This window comes from Prunus avium, chromosome 3 (genome assembly GCF_965620075.1).
Source record: "Prunus avium chromosome 3, drPruAviu1.hap1.1, whole genome shotgun sequence".
Classification (NCBI taxonomy): domain Eukaryota; kingdom Viridiplantae; phylum Streptophyta; class Magnoliopsida; order Rosales; family Rosaceae; genus Prunus; species Prunus avium.
Genome location: NC_142286.1, coordinates 5,534,778 through 5,553,021, shown reverse-complemented (window position 1 = coordinate 5,553,021; position 18,244 = coordinate 5,534,778). Strand labels below are relative to the sequence as shown.

General features: G+C 46.0%; 1 protein-coding gene across 1 annotated transcript; it reads right to left on the bottom strand.

The window, feature by feature from the left end:
• Window positions 1-2,753: 2,753 nt before the first annotated feature.
• LOC148295500 (glucan endo-1,3-beta-glucosidase 2-like) lies at window positions 2,754-15,621 on the bottom strand. The gene is made up of 8 exons (XM_088250496.1): window positions 15,546-15,621; window positions 15,366-15,388; window positions 15,063-15,297; window positions 14,939-14,968; window positions 6,678-6,686; window positions 3,295-3,320; window positions 2,922-3,153; window positions 2,754-2,824 (listed from the first exon to the last, which is right to left on the bottom strand). Exons 1-8 carry the CDS (start codon window positions 15,619-15,621, stop codon window positions 2,754-2,756), a joined length of 702 nt encoding a protein of 233 aa, XP_088106622.1.
• Between the last annotated feature and the right edge of the window lie 2,623 nt (window positions 15,622-18,244).

Below are 18,244 nucleotides of genomic sequence, written 5' to 3'. Positions count from 1 at the left end.
CCCAGCGTTCTTCAGGCCGAATGGCATAACGTTGTAACAGTAAAGTCCTTTGTCGGTGATGAATGTCGTATGTTCGCGATCGGCAGGGCTCATGAATATCTGATTGTAGCCTGAGTATGCGTCCATGAAGCTGAGAAGTTCATGGCCTGCCGTTGCGTCTACCATCTGATCGATCCTTGGCAAAGGAAAACTGTCTTTGGGGCAAGCCTTGTTCAGATCGGTATAGTCCTGACACATTCGCCATGCACCGCTCGACTTTTTGACCAGCACCGAATTGGCCAGCCAAATTGTGTAGGCGACTTCTTGGATGAAGCCGATTGTGCGCAATTTCTCCACCTCAATTCTCATCGCTTCGTATCGTTCGGCATCGTAGGCCTGCCGTTTCTGTCTGATGGGTATGGCAGTGGGGCAAATGCTGAGCTTGTGACTGATGACGTTTGGGGCGATGCCAGGCATGTCGTCATAGGACCAGGCGAAAACCTCTGTATTGGCGCGCAGGAAGGCAATGAAATCGGCCCGTAGTGCCGAACTCAAGGTGGTGCCGATCTGTACTTGTCGGTCAGGCTGTGCGTCGGAGAGGGCGACCGATTCTAGATCCTCAATGGGTTGTGCTTGTGGGATGACGGCCTCATCTCGGGGATCATCCGGTTTTTCTGTCCCCCTGCCGTTCGGCACAGTCATTCTGGCAGAAACTGAATATGTTTCGCGAAGCGTCGCTCGTGCCGATTCCTTGGTTGCTGCAACGTAACACGTCCGTGCACTCAACTGATCCCCTCGCACTTGGCCAACACCAGCGTGCGTGGGGAACTTGAGGAGGAGCATGTGTGGCGACAGCATGGCCTTCATCTTGGTGAGTGATGTCCTGCCGATGATGGAGTTGTATGCCGTTGGACAATCGACTACTAGAAAATGGGTGTAGATGATCGTTCGTCTGGGGATAGCGCCGACAGCGAATGGGAGCTGAACACTGCCGATAGGTTCAACCACGTCACCAGAGAAGCTTAAGAGGGGGGTGATATCCTTATTTAGGTACTGAGGGTCTATGCCGAGGGCCTCGAAAGCATCGGCAAAGAGGACGTTGACCGAACTGCCTGTGTCGATGAGGATTCGGCCTACGTCGAAGTCTGAAATGTCGGCTCGTATAATCATGGGGTCAGAATGGGGGAAGATGATGCCACGCTCTTCTTCTTCAGAAAAGGTAATAGGTTCCCAACCGATTCGCTGGACCTTGTTGTTGCGGCCTTCATCTACGCTGAGGATCTGGGGGTACCGAACGGCACGGACATAATCTTTGACAGATCGGTTGCTAGTTTCGGCGATGGGTGTCCCCCCACTAATCATATTGATCTGCCGATTCGGTGGTTTGTCCGATGCATGCCGCTTCTCCTTATCCTAAGCGTTGGGTTTTCGTATGCTTTTAAAAGACTTCTCCTGCCGTGGATGCATGGTCTGTTCCAAGCCGTTCTGCAGCTGGGTGGAGTGTGTTTGCTGATCGTGCAATTGCCTCTGGCTGTCATCCAGTTTAGAGGCGAGGATATTGTTGTGCTCCTGCATTCTGGCCATGTCGTGCTGTAGAGTCTCCATGCGAGCCTCCAGAGTGTTTGGCTGAGCAGGGGGATCTGTTCGCGGTGTGTGGAGCAGAGGAACGAGGTTGGGCTCGCCATCGATGCCGAGAATAGGGCCATTGGCAGGGAGGACCGAAGATGGATTCATTTTTTGGTCTCAGGGTTTTCTTTGTTTGAGATATGGGTTAATCGATAAGCGTTTCCCACAGACGGCGCCAATCTGTTGGCACTAAAACTGAACAGATAGAGATGAGTGCAAAGGTCAAGCTGGAAAGTCTTACCCCTGTATTGTGGTGAAGGGGCCTATTTATAGAGGGCATTTTGTATGCTCTTAGTACTTAATTTCGATGTGGGACTCGTGGGAGGGCCCTATGAGGTCGACACGAGTCCTTAGATATTTCGGGCGAGTGCTTCGAGGTTGATTCTGCAGAATCGGTAGGAGATACCGATTGTAGTCTATGTTGGGCCTGTAGCGACCTTTTGCCCACTTGAGACAATATCATCGGTAGCCGACGCTGATTGTTCGGAGCCTTGGGCACTTGGGTGAGTTTCTAAGATCCACGTGTCGTTGTATGAGCGGAGGGTCAGATATGGTACAAACACAAATCAATAACTTACCAGTTTTAGGAATTCATAATTTACCTTATTTATGTTTTAGGTGCATAACTAGAACAAAAAAAAAAAAAAAAAAAAAAAAAAGTAAATATCAATAAATTGAAATAGGCATGTAATCTTATGTAGCGCAAAGGTCAAAGGACTTGGATCAACAACAATTTCTGCGTGGATTGCACCCAAAATCTCTCCTCATTATTGGACTTATGCCAAATTTTCTATTTATTTTTTAGCTTTCATTCTTTGTTCTTAACTCCTACTTTAACTATCCTATGTTGCCTTTTATATCGAAGAGACTATATTTCCCTAATATTTATGATGCTTCCATTTGTTTATGTACTCAGATTCTTTGTTACATGTTTACCTTTAAATTTTGTTTTATATATTTATATCTTGTTTTTAAATACTCATTATTAGGTCAAGTCAAACCGAATCTTACATAAGCTTGTCTCATACAAAGCTAACTCAACACAAACCCATCAGACCTAGGCAAGCTATAGTCCACAGTCTCAATTTGTTAGATTAGATAACACAAGAAAATGGACCTTCTCCATCATCCATCAGATGGAAATTACATTACAATAAACTTATTATTCTGATGCATCTTCCTTTTGGGCAGACTCGTACATAGATACAATCACCAAAACCTGCAACATATACAAGAATAAGCACACTTTGTTAGCTAAATTCATGTTAAGAAAACATAAGATTTTGCAGTGCATTATATCAAACACATTGGCTTACTTGGATTAGTGACAACGATAAGGCCAACGCCATTGAAATCACAATTGTAGCGTCCATCGGTCTTATAGTAAAGATTCATGGCAAATGAGGCATGGTTTATGAGGGTATTTGGAAAGTAGCATGAACCATGTTCTTGTATTTCACTGCATTCTTTTAATATTCCATAAGTGAAGATTATGATGTTCTGTAATGCAGAGTTTGGGGTTCCTGACTTAGGCACACACCAAGTATCCTGCAAGGGGCAAACCCAACACAGCATAATAGTAATTAATTAAGTTTAATTAAGCATTTCGAATGATTTTGATATAATTAAGATGATTTGAAATCTTGGTTTAAATTATACTATTGTGAGGGAGAAATTGATTTGAGTTACCTCCTTTTTCTGTGGCTGTGGAGGTCCTTGTGGGAATCGAATTAATTCATAACCCTAGGTCAAATAATTCCTTCCATTTGGGGATTATTTGACCTAATTGGGAATTATTCAATTTAATTGGGGGTTACCCAATTAAATAGAATGTTACCTAATTAGGTTGAGGATTGATTTGATTCCTACGAATATTCTCAATTAATGGAGGAGTTACCTAATTAAATTAGGTATTGATTTGATTGCTATCCTGATTAGGGATTTGATTTAAATCAAATAAATCAAATCCCTAATTAGTCAAATTTCGCCAAATTGGGGAGGAATAATTCCCTTCCATCTACGGAATTATTCCTCTGAAACCCTAGCTCCCAAGACCTCTATGTCTGCCGCGCAAATCTCACGGCCTAGAGTTCCGGGCCGAGGGGATGTGCGTTGACACGCGGTTTCCTGCTTTTGGATGAGGTGCGGTTGTGCGCGGGCGTGCCAGCACGGTCTATCGTGCGTCGAGATGTTGATGAGTGTTGGATGGATAAGTGGTGTGCCTGTTTGAACTCGTCTTCTTAATCAAACGATTGTAGCCGAGAGAGGATGGTGTTGGTGGTGGGTTTTGGGCGGTGCTCCGGCGCGCTGCTCAAGGAGCGGCGGTCGTGTGATATATGAGGTGAGTGAACGAACAACAAGGATGGTGCTCCGGCGCCTTGAAAATCAAGGGTCGTATGATATATTGATGAATGGATTTTCCTTACAACCTAACGCTACTCCTAGGAAAGCAAGTAAAGATATTGAAAGTGCATTATAGGAAAAAATAAGTTGCTCCGTGGGAGGCTTTGTTTTGGTGTTGAACCCTTTGAATGTAGCTCGAGCCTTGTATTTATAGGAAGGGTCCCTGGAGGAGTAATCGAGGCTGAAAATCTGCATGGTGGAGCTTGATTAGAGCAAGTGGGCAGTCCAATCGACATTTGGGATCGTGAAGTATGGTGGTGTGACCCCAGAAATCCTGGTGAATCTCTGCCGCCGCTCCTGATCGTGGGTTCTGAGCTTCTGGCCGTGGAGACGCATTTATGGCCTGGATAGCTGGTGAACCAATATCTCAAGCTGTCAGAATTCTTTGTGAGAATGTCCACGTCTAATCACTCTGATCCTCATCACCAAATCCTGACTTCAATCACTTCCCACCTTCCCTCGTGCATTAAATGCTCCTTTGTGGCCAGTGGGTTTGCTGCATTAAACAGGCACTACTTCATTAAATGAAGCCTGGGACCCTGTTGTCACGTGATGATTTGCTTTTAATGCCTCTGGCCGTGAATTTGCCCGGCCTCGACCTCGGCCTGCACTTAAGGCTGAGATGATCATGCCTTAGCATTTCTTCTTTTGTCTTTAGAAAGGCGAAGTACCCTGGCGAAACGCCGCGTTTCAGTTTTAAGAACAAGTGCCAGGGCCGAGAGAAAGGGTTCCTTCGGCCAGCTTATGGCCGTGATTTATTAAGCACAAACACTCTATAAAAGGATGGCCACATACAAGGGTTGAGGTACGTCTAAACTCCTACTGAAACTCTACAGAAATTATCTCTCAGAAACCCTAGCCACCTCCTTTCTCTCCCTCTTTTACATAAGGCTCCGGCCGCCCGGTTTACCCCATAAACACATATAACTCTGTACCCTATTTTAGCTATCGTTTCTCTTCAGATCGATTGAACTGACTTAGGCATCGGAGGGCCTTTGGCCAACACCCCCCGGGTGTGGTCCTCTTATTGTTATTCGTTTTGCAGGGAGAAAGAGAGGCGGAGAAGACGAAGGAATCTTTAGACGAATATTCCCGCGGGAGGAAATTTGCTCCCACAAATTGGTGCTTTCATTAAGAGCACGAGTTATACTCAACGCGTGCTCAAGGAATCCGTTCCTCCTATTTTCCAATCCACCGAAGCCTTCCAAACAACCATGGTTGGAAGCAAGATGACGAGAGGCAAGGCCGCCGCCATGGCTCAATCCGCGACGGCCCAAAGCCACTCCACCCATGATCCCGCGATCGACATGGTGGCGCCACCACCTCTCACCACCGCGCCGGTCACCGCAGCCACCCAAGGCCCCTTGGCCGGATTTAGCCATCCTCATGGTACCACCGCCGAGCATGCTGGAACCTCCCATCAAAGTGGACTCGTCACCACCGCCGACTTAGGCCCGATCTTGGAGCAACTCTATCCATTCCCTCCATTCCCTCCTTGCTTGACGCACGCTCCCGCGTACACCTCCAATGAAACCCTAGCCCGTATGCAGTTGGGCTCCACACACTTCTCTCCTCCCGATCCACGAAGTCAAGCAGACCTCAATTTGAGAGTTGACCAGCTAGCTCTGAGAATGGACGACCAAAGCAATTTGATGAGGCAGCTTCTCAACCAAATCAATCTAGCTCGAAACCTTGGCCTTGGACCACTGGGCGAAGAGAGAAGGATGGACGACTGCGCCAACATGCAGATCGACGGGCGCCGAGCAGGTCAAGCAGGCATGAGCAGACAAGGAGAGGGACAACAACGTGATCAGCTCGCCAACATGTCGCAAGCATCCGCAAGCCACACTCAGAGCGACGTGCGAGGAAGGCAGGGCCCACGACTCCACGTCCGCGACCGCCTAGGCCCGCAAAGGAGTGCTCCTCGAGGGCTAGGCTCCCAGAGAGATCAGCCTGACGACCATCACAATGAGGACCGTGAAGAAAGGCGCTCTGTTGTTCACTCGTCGAGGAACATTCTTCAAAGGCTAGGCTCCCAAGGAGGTCAACCTGACAACCTTCACGGTGAGAACCGCGAGGAAAGGCGCTCCGCTGCTCACTCTCGAAGGACCGATTCTCGTCGACAAGCTGCGGAGAATCACTCGCAAGCGCAGTCTACCAACACGCCGCCTAGGCAACACAGCCAAGAAGCTCGAACCTTGCGGATCAATGAGGAGGTCAATCAGCGTCGTCCAAATCGCGAGGGTCGCCGACGTGTCCAACCAGCAATGCGTACAGAGGACATCAAGAAGCTTGTGAGTGACCAACTACGAGACTTGAAAACTGGCAGGAACTTCGAAGATGCCCTGCGCAAGGAGATGGATCAAGCAAACTCCACACCTTTCACCGTCGAAATTGAGCAGGCAGCTCCCCCAAAGCGGTTCTCGACGCCTTCGTTTACACCCTTCAAGGGAGACTCCGATCCCGAGAGCCACCTAAAACACTTCAAAAATGTCATGATCCTCCACAAAGCCGACGACGCGTTAATGTGCAAGGTGTTTGTGATGACCCTGCGGGGAGCAGCTCAGGACTGGTTCCACACCCTACCATCTGGGTCGATCAGCAGCTTCAAGGAGTTGGCATACGTCTTCGCGAAAGAATACACGTCTTACCGGACAATCAAGAAGAACCCCGACCACCTGTTCAACCTAAGCAAGAAGTCCGACGAATCCCTTCGAGATTACATCAAGAGATTCAAAGCAGAAAAGGCCAACATCGTAGGATGTGACGATCGGATCGCGTCCTCTGCTTTCAAGAAGGGCCTTCCAGCTGAACACGACTTATACCGCGAGCTGACTATCGCTCCCAGCCAGACTCTGGCAGAGGTCTTCGCAATCGCGGAACGTTATGCGCTCTGGGATGACGATCGAATCACCGCAAAGAAGTCTACTAAGCAGGAAGATCAACCAACCAAGAGGGCAGGCCAAAAGAACGACGAGTTCAGCAACAGAAACAAGGACAAGTGTTAGGTTCATTTTGACACATGATTTATCATGTTATTCACCCAATATTTTGAGTTAGTTCTTGACATTTTATAGCTTTTTACTTCTTTTTTGTGTTTTAATAAGTTTTACTTTGGTTAGAATGAATTCTGTTTTTGTTCATTTTCGTAGGTCACCATCTTGGCCTTGGATCAGCATGCTCCGTTGCTCGAATGAGGTGAAGATCTTCATGAAACTTGTTCCAATGGATGTTGACTAGAATATATCCAAATTTGAGCTCCATTGAACAAGTGTAGCCTATCCAACTGATCTGCATGTTACAACAGCTCACCAATGATGCAATGTGAAGTGAGAAAAATAGTTGCAGCAAAGGAGTTGCTGGAACAACTGTCAAGATATCTTCAGGTTATGAGATATTTGTAGATACTTTGCCACCCCAATCTTTCATAAAGATAGAACTCATTAAAGAATTAAAAGTTGGCTGCCAAACTTGGTTGGACTCACGTGATGGAGTTGGAAGGTGGAAACCAATTCAAGTTGGAATTGAATTACCACTTTGGAAACAAATGGAGGTGGCAGCCAGCACTTGTTGGCACTTGTAGGCTATATATATTTTCAGATTGTTCTCAGAGAGTGCGTGGAGAAATTCAAGAGAGATACACGGCAAAGAGAGAAAGAGTGAGGAAGAGAGAGAACAATGATGGAAAGGAAAGAACCAAGAGCTAATAACTCTTTTAAACTTGTTCTTCCTTTCCTAGTTCTCATTTAATTTATGTATATTAGTTTCTTTGTTTTGTTTTAAATATTAATTATGTCTATTTAAATTACCTAACTAAGGTTGGATGAAATACCATTATTAAATAAAGTTCTAGTTTTTATTATCAATTCTCAAATATTGTGGTGTTCAATGATTATAATTTTCACTTCACGTGATTAATAGATTAATCTTCTTTTCACCACTTCTATCATGTATTGTGACATATAACATGTATTTGTGGTAGTTAAGAGTTTGGATTAATCTATTAATTCACCCTTGGTTTTTATTTCTAATTTACAAATTTCTTTGATATTTTGTTATTCAAATGAACTTTTTCACATAGGATGCTTAGGAAACTTTGATCCTTTGTAGTTAAATAATTTTGTTTACATATTATGCTTAGAATTTGTACTTATGAAGGGAAGGAAAATTTACTTATGATATAAATTACAAGCTTAATTGATAAATCTTGAGAAAGCAGTAGATTGATTTCTAGATTGCTACTCCATGGGAATTGAAAGATAAATAATTAGGATCTTATGGAATAATGGTGTGGATTCTAATACCTTAGTTATTTTTCTTATAAATGTAAATCTTAATTTCAGTTTATTGTCATTTCCATATTTGTTTTATGCCTTATTTAATTTTCTTTATGAACAAACAAATCACCATTTGAATCAACTAGGTTGGCAATGAAATTAACTTGGGTATAATTGGTTTTCTATCTTTACACGCAATCCCTTGGGTACGATCTCGGTCTTACACGCTTATGTTATATTCGATTCGTGCGCTTGCGAGTTTATAACTTTTAAAAGAAACCTCTTTTGAGGCACAACAACAAGCGCAGGTCACACCCAAAGGAGGGTGCCACGGTAGGAGAGAACTACACTAAGTTCTCCATCCCCATAAACCAGATCTTGGCCCAAGTGAAGGACAAACCTTGGGTAAGAAGGTCGCCACCCTTGAAGGGAGATCCGGACAAAAGGGATACCAGAAAATATTGCACCTTCCATGGGGCGCACGGGCACACCACAAACAACTGCTTTGCTTGGAAAACGCACCTTGAAGAACTCGTGAGGGAAGGACACTGCACGGAATTCATTGCGAAGCAGGCCATCCAGCGGAGGATCGCGACATCGCTAAGGAGCCATCTCAGAAAGTCATAAGGATTAACACGATCCTAGCCGACTCCGAAGAGTCTGGGCTAACCAGCAAAGAGAAGAAGAGGAAGATCAAGCAGGCCACGGTGGTCTCCCAAGTCTCGACCGACCTTCCACCGGCGGAAGACGACCCAGTGATCGGCTTCAAGAAGAAAGATTTGATCGGCCTCGACATGCCACACAACGACGCCCTTGTCGTCAGCATTCAAATCGCTCAGGCCATGGTCGACCGAATCCATGTAGACGAAGGCAGCGCAGCCAATATCCTGCAGTTGACTGTCATCCAGCAGATGGGCTTGGAAGCAAAGATCAACAAATCAACCAGGTCGCTGACCGGCTTCAATGACGCAACGACGGTTACTGTGGGCACAATAGATCTCGATGTCTACTCCCTGCATGTAATCAGCTCACAAACATTCATGGTTATTGATGAAGTCTCACCCTACAATGGCATCCTGGGCAGACCATGGATTGGTAAGATCAACACCATCACCTCCGCCACTCATCAGAAAATCCGCTACCCAATTCCTGGGGGCGGTGTCGGCCAGATCAACAGCGACCAGGCAATGGCGAGGAAATGCTCAGCTCAAGGGCTGAAGAAAAGCAAGCCAACACAGTTCCTCCCTGTGAATCAAGCAGACCTGGAGGGAGCAGAACAGCCAGACCCCGTTCCTAGCAACCGAGCAAGCCAGAAGGGGAAGGGGAAGGGAATAGCTATCCCCTTATAGCAATCAAAGCATCAGGACCAAGTCGAGGAAATCCGTCCGGAGGTCTCTCCTGAAGAAGGATGGAAACCCGAAGAGGACGTCGAGCTAATACCCTTGGATCCTGACCAGCCATACAGAAAAGCGCGGATCGGCTCGCGCCTAAGCGCAGATGAGAAGGCGGAGCTGACCACCTTCCTCCAGAACAACAAGGACATGTTCGCATGGTCGCCGTCAAACATGCCAGGCATCGACCCAAACATCATCTGCCATCGCCTCCACGTCAACCCTGCCAGCAAGCCAGTGGCACAGAAGAGCGGGTCGCAATCATTGAAGCCGAGATCGACAAACTTCTAGCAGCCGGCTTCATTGAAGAGGTCTCCTACTCGAAGTGGTTGGCCAACGTTGTTCTGGTAGCGAAACAAGAAAAGGGCAAATGGAGAGTTTGCGTCGACTACACTGACCTCAACAAGGCATGTCCAAAAGACAACTTCCCATTGCCGAGAGTCGACCAACTCGTGGATTCCATTTCCGGCAATCAGCTGCTCAGTTTCATGGACTCCTACTCCGGCTACAATCAAATCATGATGCACGAGGATGACAAAGCGAAAACCTCTTTCATCATCGAGAGAGGGACATACTGCTACAAGGTCATGCCCTTTGGGCTAAAGAACGCCGGAGCAACATACCAAAGGCTCGTGAATAAAATCTTCAAGGAGCAGATCGGCAAGACTATGGAAGTCTACGTGGACGACATGCTGGTCAAAGCCCCAAAACATGCAGATCACATCAAAAACCTCACCGAGGCATTCAGCGTGCTACGCCAGTACCGCATGAAGTTGAACCCAAGTAAATGCACATTTGGTGTATCCTCCGGTCGATTCTTGGGATACCTAGTCACGCAACGAGGTATCGAGGCACACCCACGACAAATCAAGGCCATTCTCGAGATGAAGTCACCTTCCACAATGAAGGAAATACAAAGTCTGACGGGCAGAGCAGCAGCCCTCAACCGATTCCTCTCGAGATCTACCGACAAGTGCAGACCATTTTTCAAAGCTTTGAAAAAAGGACAAAGAGACAAGTGGGATGAGGAGTGCGAAGTAGCTTTTCAGAATCTGAAGACTTACCTCACTTCACCTCCCATGCTCTCAAAACCGATACCAGGCAAAGACTTGTACATCTACCTAGCGGTGTCTGACTCAGCTGTCAGCTTAGCTCTCATCCGAGAAGAGCTGGGGGCACAACATCCTGTATTCTACACTTAAAAAGCTCTCCTCGGTGCAGAGACTCGCTATCTGAAAGTGGAGAAGCTCATTTTTTCGCTTGCATGGAATTCATCGCAAGGGGGGTCGTCTAGCAAATCAAGGATCGTGACGTAACTGCCAACGAGCCTCCACAAAAAAAGTCATACGGATCAGCACGATCCTGACTCTAAGAGCCCGAGTTGACCACCCGTGAGCAACAGAGAAGGATCAAGCAAGCGACTTTTGCCTCCCAAGCTGTCACCAGCTACCTAGTCATGGAAAACGATCCTGGCATCATCTTTTAAGAGAAGGAAATTCCAAGACAATAAAATGCCCATCATCTCCGGAGGTACTATCCGCGAAGCTCCTCGCCTATCAGCTCGGCACCAAGCAGGCGACCAAGCCTCCCTTACCTCAATTGAAGACAAGTTACTTTTGATGTTACCCCAGCAACTCATCTCTTTTATTCAATAAAGAAATGAAGTCATGCATACATCAATACAAGTTCAAGCTTTTCTCTCTAATGGAGTGTTCACAAATGCAATCGACACGTCTTCGGACGTAGGCCAAACGGGCCACTCTCATCGACACGTCTCCGGACGTAGGCTAAACGGGTCACTCTCATCGACACGTCTCCGGACGTAGGCCAAGCGGGCCACTCTCATCGACACGTCTCCGGACGTAGGCCAAACGGGCCACACTGATCGACATGTCTCCGGACGTAGGACAAACGGGCCACTCTCATCGACACGTCTCTGGACGTAGGCCAAACGGGTCATTCTCATCGACACGTCTCCGGACGTAGGCCAAACGGGCCACACTGATCGACACGTCTCCGGACGTAGGCCAAACGGGTCACTCTCATCGACACGTCTACGGACGTAGGCCAAACGGGCCACTCTCATCGACACGTCTCCGGACGTAGGCCAAACGGGCCACACTCATCGACACGTCTCCGGACGTAGGCCAAACGGGTCACTCTCATCGACACGTCTCCGGACGTAGGCCAAACGGGCCACACTGATCGACACGTCTCCGGACGTAGGCCAAACAGGCCACTCTCATTGACACGTCTCCGGACGTAGGCCAAACGGGCCACACTCATCGACACGTCTCCGGACGTAGGCCAAACAGGCCACACTCATCGACACGTCTCCAGACATACGCTAAACGGGCCACTCTTATTGACATGTCTTTTGACATAGGCAGAACACACTCGGAGTCCCTTAAGAGGGACCCTGGCCCTGGCCAATTTCCTAAGGGAAAACATCTTGCGGGAAAAGCAGACCACGCCCGGAGTCCCTTAAGGGGGACCCTGGTAATCATAAATCTCCAAAAGAAGATGCGCAATCAAAATACGGGCTGGTTACTCAAGCAGTCCACAAGTCAATATGCCAATTGAAGTTGAAAAAAATAACTGAAATTTCCATAGCAAGCTGACCAACCGGCCAAGTTCAACAAAAGGAAGATGGTCGAATAAGACCAATTATTCTAAATAAGAAAGCAGACTACAAGGTGAAAAAAAATAAAGGAGTCTTCATTTACTCTGAGATGCCAGCAGGAGATCCCTGATCTATAGCCTCTTCGGCATCCGCTTGATCAGCCACGTTCTCAGCAACTCCACCTGCTTGATCCGCGACGTCTGCCACTACCTAATCTGCTGCATCCTCCTCTGCTTCATCCTCTTCAGCTACCGCCTCTTCGGCTGCCTGCTCTTCAGCTCCTGCCATATTCACAGCATTAACCTGCTCACTTTGCACATGGAGCAAGTCAGAACAGATCATCTCAATGTCTCCATCCCTAATGCAGACTTGTTATAGGCGCCAAACTTAGCAAGAAGCTTGTCATAACCAAATGAGATGTCAGCATTCTTGCGCTCAAGACGGAAGTAGGCATCTTTTCAACTAACCAAGTCACCAGCAGAAGAGGGGGCAACAGCAGACGAGTTTCAGATATTTTCAGCAGCAAAAACTAATCCTTTTTTAAGCATATGGAGTGTCGCTTCCTTTTGTTTTTCCAAGGAAAGACTTAAGAAGGAGCTAAGATCGCCGGCCTGGCGGACGTTGTTAACCAGCTCAGCACAAGTGGACGGGCTTGACAGAAAGTTCGTTTGAAGCAGATCAGACACGCCTACATCCCCTGCAGGGCTGGACTTGTTCACCTTGGGATCAACCGCTGACGTTGAAGAATCACCCTTCGCCTGAGCAAATGACTCTCTCATCTTCTTAGCCTCTGCCAACCTCACTTCCAAAGGAGTCAATGATGCTGAATCAACTCCGCGCTTGACTGCCCTTGACACAACAGCTAGATCATGAGCAGACCTCCCGCTTCGATCTCCATCCTTTGACTAATCTTCGAGGAGGAATATCGGCATTTCTTTGATGCTCGGTAAAACTAGATTGGGCACGAACTCCCTCACGAAGCGGATCAAGGTTTTCAAACTTGTCAGCATGAGGCTCGGGCAGGACACCCCGAACACCGCGCATGCCACCAACCTTCGTGCTATATGCGCCCGCGAGATGTTTGGCATAGGCAGATGATGATGGAGCAAACCTCACTTGAGTCTTCTCAGCATAAAGGAACTTTGGCTTCTTCCTCAACAGAGACACATCATTCGCACGTGAAGTCGCAACTCCATTTCTTGAAGATTTGACATCGGCCTTCCTTTGGGCAGATCATCAAAGTCTGGACCATTCTGCTTCCATCTCTCCAACATCCTGGGCAGGGGGCAGACCACCAACTTCCTCCCAATACTTACCTAGTAGACGGGGCCTGCAACGCATGAGGCCAAGCATGCTTTAGCCCAGACCTGCGACGGTAGGCAGTAGCTGGTCCACCTGCGAGCACTTGCTCTACCACGGTTGCCGCCCACTACCTGCCGTCGCCTATCACGACGACAACTAGTTGGGCTTCCCCTAGCTGATCCTCGAAGCAAAAAAGAAGAAAAAGAAATACACGTGCTCGACTTACCTTGGGATGCACGGCGACTCATCTCTTCGACAAGCAGTACAAATTCTCCAAGATCTCTCTCAAGCTAGAAAGTAGAGAAGTTAAGTTTGCGATGTGAAGAAGAGTGAAGGTAAGCCCTGCATTTATACATGTTCGGCATCCTACGTCAAGAAAGAATCGCAAGCCCATTCCTACTGGGAACCGAACTCCAAGTGCAAGTCATATACCTCCTCCACTCAGGAGCCCAAATCCAAGAAGGAAGCCCAGTTACAGCTGGACAGCCCAACAGATGATTTACATCTCCTACATGCCACCACGCGTCATGCAGAAGCTGGGGGGCATTTGTGGGAACCGAATTAATTCATAACCCTAGGTCAAATAATTCCTTCTATTTGGGGATTATTTGACCTAATTGGGAATTATTCAATTTAATTGGGGGTTACCCAATTAAATAGAATGTTACCTAATTAGGTTGAGGATTGATTTGATTCCTACGAATATTCTCAATTAATGGAGGAGTTACCTAATTAAATTAGGTATTGATTTGATTGCTATCCTGATTAGGGATTGGATTTAAATCAAATAAATCAAATCCCTAATTAGTCAAATTTCACCAAATTGGGGAGGAATAATTCCATTCCATCTACGGAATTATTCCTCTGAAACCCTAGCTCCCAAGACCTCTATAAAAGGATGGCCACATACAAGGGTTGAGGTATGTCTAAACTCCTACTGAAACTCTACAGAAATTATCTCTCAGAAACCCTAGCCACCTCCTTTCTCTCCCTCTTTTACATAAGGCTCCGGCCGCCCGGTTTACCCCATAAACACATATAACTCCGTACCCTATTTTAGCTATCGTTTCTCTTCAGATCGATTGAACTGACTTAGGCATCGGAGGGCCTTTGGCCAACACCCCCCGGGTGTGGTCCTCTTATTGTTATTCGTTTTGCAGGGAGAAAGAGAGGCGGAGAAGACGAAGGAATCTTTAGGCGAATATTCCCGTGGGAGGAAATTTGCTTCCACAGTCCTGATCCTCCTACAAATTTCAAAAGGGAAAGTGAAAGTAAAGTTATACAAATATTTTTGCATATGAAAATGTGCAAAACTCATTATTGTTATAGACACATACCACTCACAAATTGGCAACAGGGATTAAAACCTGCAAAAATGGTATAGAACCAAAATGTTTAATTTGCTGGAAAAGAAAGTCTGAACTTTTGAAACAAATTATTATTATGAAATTGAAGGCCTACTTGGATCTGCCAAGGAAATGAGACCAATATTGTTAAAATGACAATTCCATTGGTTTCTTCCCATCTTCTGGTAGAAAGCGTTCATGGAAAATGAGGCATGGTGTGCTGGCCTATCCGGGTCATAGCAAGAACGTCCTTTCTTTGTAGGGCTGCAATCTGCATAGTTACAGGCATAGTCCACTGCTGACTGCAATGCTTGTTGTGGTGCTGCAGGCTTTGCCACACACCAAGCTTTCTACAACACCATGTATATATGTAAATTAATTGCTAATTCATTTAAGAATTGTTCTTTTTAATTCTTACCTGTCCATTCACCAACATCGAATCTCCCCTGCAAAAAAAAAAAAAAAAAAAGCCATGGATGAACATAGGTGAAAATGTAGAGAGAGAGCAGGAAAGGGGGAAAGAAATTACAACAATGTAGAATGCTCTATAGAGTTGTTGAAAAAAATAAAACATCAACTTTGCAGCTTAAGTGTCCACGAATCTCTACCGTACCCGAGAAGAAGAACAGAAGCAGGAAAGAAATAACAGGACATGGCAGAGCTAGCTTAGCCATTGCTGCTATGTTATACAAAGTAGTCTAATGTCTATGGTTGACTAATTAATGAAGAGGAAGATGGGATATTTGTAGCAGTTCTGCAGAGGAGGACACATAATGATCATGCAAGAACAACTGAGTAACAATCTGATACACTCCATTACAGTTAGATAGTATATTTGGGCCACCTGTTACACACAATAAATTGCTTGCCTCAGCTTCTTTGGTTTGGTTATAACTTACAACCAAGGTTCAATTAATTCAAGTAAAAAAAATAATTTAAAAACTTGCTTAAAGCCAATCGGCTATACTATTTTGGGACCAAAAAAAAACACAGAGTATCGCCTAGCGGCTATACTATTTATAAATAAAAAAAGTACTAGCCTAGTGCTGGATGGCCACGTGAAAACCAGTACTGCCGCGCGGCTATACTAATTTTTTTCTAAATGCCCGAGTATAGCCGAGCGGCTATACGTTTTATAAACGTACAAATGCCTAATGCCCAAGAGCCCAAGTATAGCCGCGCGGTTATACTATTTTGGAAAATGCTCGAGCACAGTATAGCCATGCGGCTAAACTATTTGGTATTAAACAAATGTCAAACTCTTCCTTCAAAATTATAAAAGGCCACATGAGTCCAGGAATAGGGCATATCACAAAATTGCACCCTCACCACACACACGTAGGAAACACGTGGCTGCACATGCGAGAGAGAGAGAGAGAGAGAGAGAGAGAGGAGGAGGGATGGTGATGCGATGGGTTTTGGGTGGGCGGAGGAGGCTGCTGCGCAGTAAGGGTTCAAAGTTGTTAGAAGCGGCGGCAAGAAATGAGAAGAAAATCTGTCAACATATATTAATTCTTTCTCTCTCTCTCTCTCTCTCTCTCTCTCTCATTGCAGGTGTATGTACTTGTAGTAGATGAAAAGCAGAGGCTTCTAAATTACGAAAAATCCATACTCTGCATTACGAGAAATCGCCCTCTACGGCCTGGGCGGGCCTGGGCGGCGCTAGAAGGGTCTGGGCGGTGCTAGGCGGGACTGGGCGGCGCTAGGCGGGTCTAGGCAGGGCTAGGCTGGTCTGGGCTGCTCTAGGCGTGTTTGGGCGGTGGTACGCGGATCTAGGCGGCGCTAGGCTGGTCTAGGCGGTGCTAGGCGGATCTGGGTGCCAGGGTGGGTCTGGTTCTGTTCTTTTGTTCATTAAGCCTACTGCCTAGCGATTCTTCTTTGAAGCCGATATTTCGAGCAAGAACTGTATCAGATGCACCACCTTTTGACCCCAGCAATATTGTGTCATTGCAGGCACATTTTCTTCTGCAGCCACTTTCTTTTAGTCTCTTCTTCATGTTTAGCAAGTTTGAATTTGATGGGAAACTGAATCTTACTTTTGTGGAAGGGAATTTAAGCTCATGTTTATCAAAACTCTCCTTTGAATATCCTCAGCTTCTTTGGTTGGTTATAACTTACAACCAAGGTTCAATTAATTCCAGTCTTCCCTGTCATATAATTCCAAATTCAAGTTAAACAGAAATTTCAGAGAGTGTAACACTTTTCTTTGTCTGGGCTTGAGCTTTCTTTGTTCAGAATTCTCCATTAAATTTTTTTGGAAGGTTATAACTGTCAACCTTGGATTATGAGAAAGTTGGAGAGTTGGTGGAAAGAGATGTGAAGCCATCCAAACTTTTCTTCCTTTTTAAAGACATCTAACGTTTCCCTGTTTCTGTAGCACCAATTGAGGTTTCTTGCATTAAAATTAGATTTGTTTTCTTACAGAACGATCAAGTTGGTTTTTATAACTCTTCCACTCCATCCCATTCATGAGTAAATTTAAATACCATTCTCCTTTTGTTCAGACTCAGGCATAGATGCAATCACCAAAACCTGCAACACATGATCATGAACACATTTGTAAGAATCATGGCAATGAGGTAAATCAAACAACTCAAACACATTTTGGAGTGTATCATTTGGCTTACTTGGATTAGTCACGATGACGAGGCCAATGCCATTGAAGTCACAATTGTAGTGTCCATCAGTCTTAATAGTTGTTGGGGTCTTTTTCGTCAGAAGGCTCGTATAAGCTTGTTGATTCTTGGACCGTCATAGAGTGGTGGATCAAGCCTTCGTTGCCCCTTTTTCTGAGTTAGCGAGGACTAGGCCCAAAGTATCCCGAGGGAGAAGCAAGTCCCAGGGGAGTACTTTTTTTTTCTTCCAGTGGCTGTGTGTTTTGCGCTGACGTTTCCGGCAGCTTGACGAAGAGTTGAACATGACGTTGAACTGAGATTATGTGAGCTTGGCATGAGAGCTTGGAGTGTGGGAGCTAAAGATCCACGAGTTTAGCAAATGAGAATGCATGTGCTTGGCTTGGTGTTGGATATGCTTGAGTTTGAGCGTTGATAATTTGTTGTTTGTGGCTATGGTGTTTATAGCTTGGAAGGAAGGGAAAGCTTCAAGTTATGCTTGGTGAGGCTTTATGGATTTAAGAGTTTCAAGAGAAGGATAATGGGAGGAAAAGCTTGAGGTTTGAAGGCTATGGTGTTTATAGCTTTGAAGGAAGGAACATGATTTGATGGTTGCTGGGGTGCTTAAGCAACCAAGAGGTGTTGGTCGATGGCTGCTGGGATGCTTGCAGCAGCCAAAGGATGA

What these genes read in the sequence shown, in the direction of transcription:
- LOC148295500 (XM_088250496.1), bottom strand. Translation starts at nt 15,621, where the DNA reads ATGGCTAAGCTAGCTCTGCCATGTCCTGTTATTTCTTTCCTGCTTCTG. An exon ending in CTCGGGTACGGTAGAGATTC is followed by an intron (nt 15,389 to 15,545) that starts GTGGACACTTAA and finishes TTTGCAGGGGAG; the next exon opens with ATTCGATGTTGGTGAATGGA. An exon ending in CACAGCCACAGAAAAAGGAG is followed by an intron (nt 3,154 to 3,294) that starts GTAACTCAAATC and finishes TGCCCCTTGCAG; the next exon opens with GATACTTGGTGTGTGCCTAA.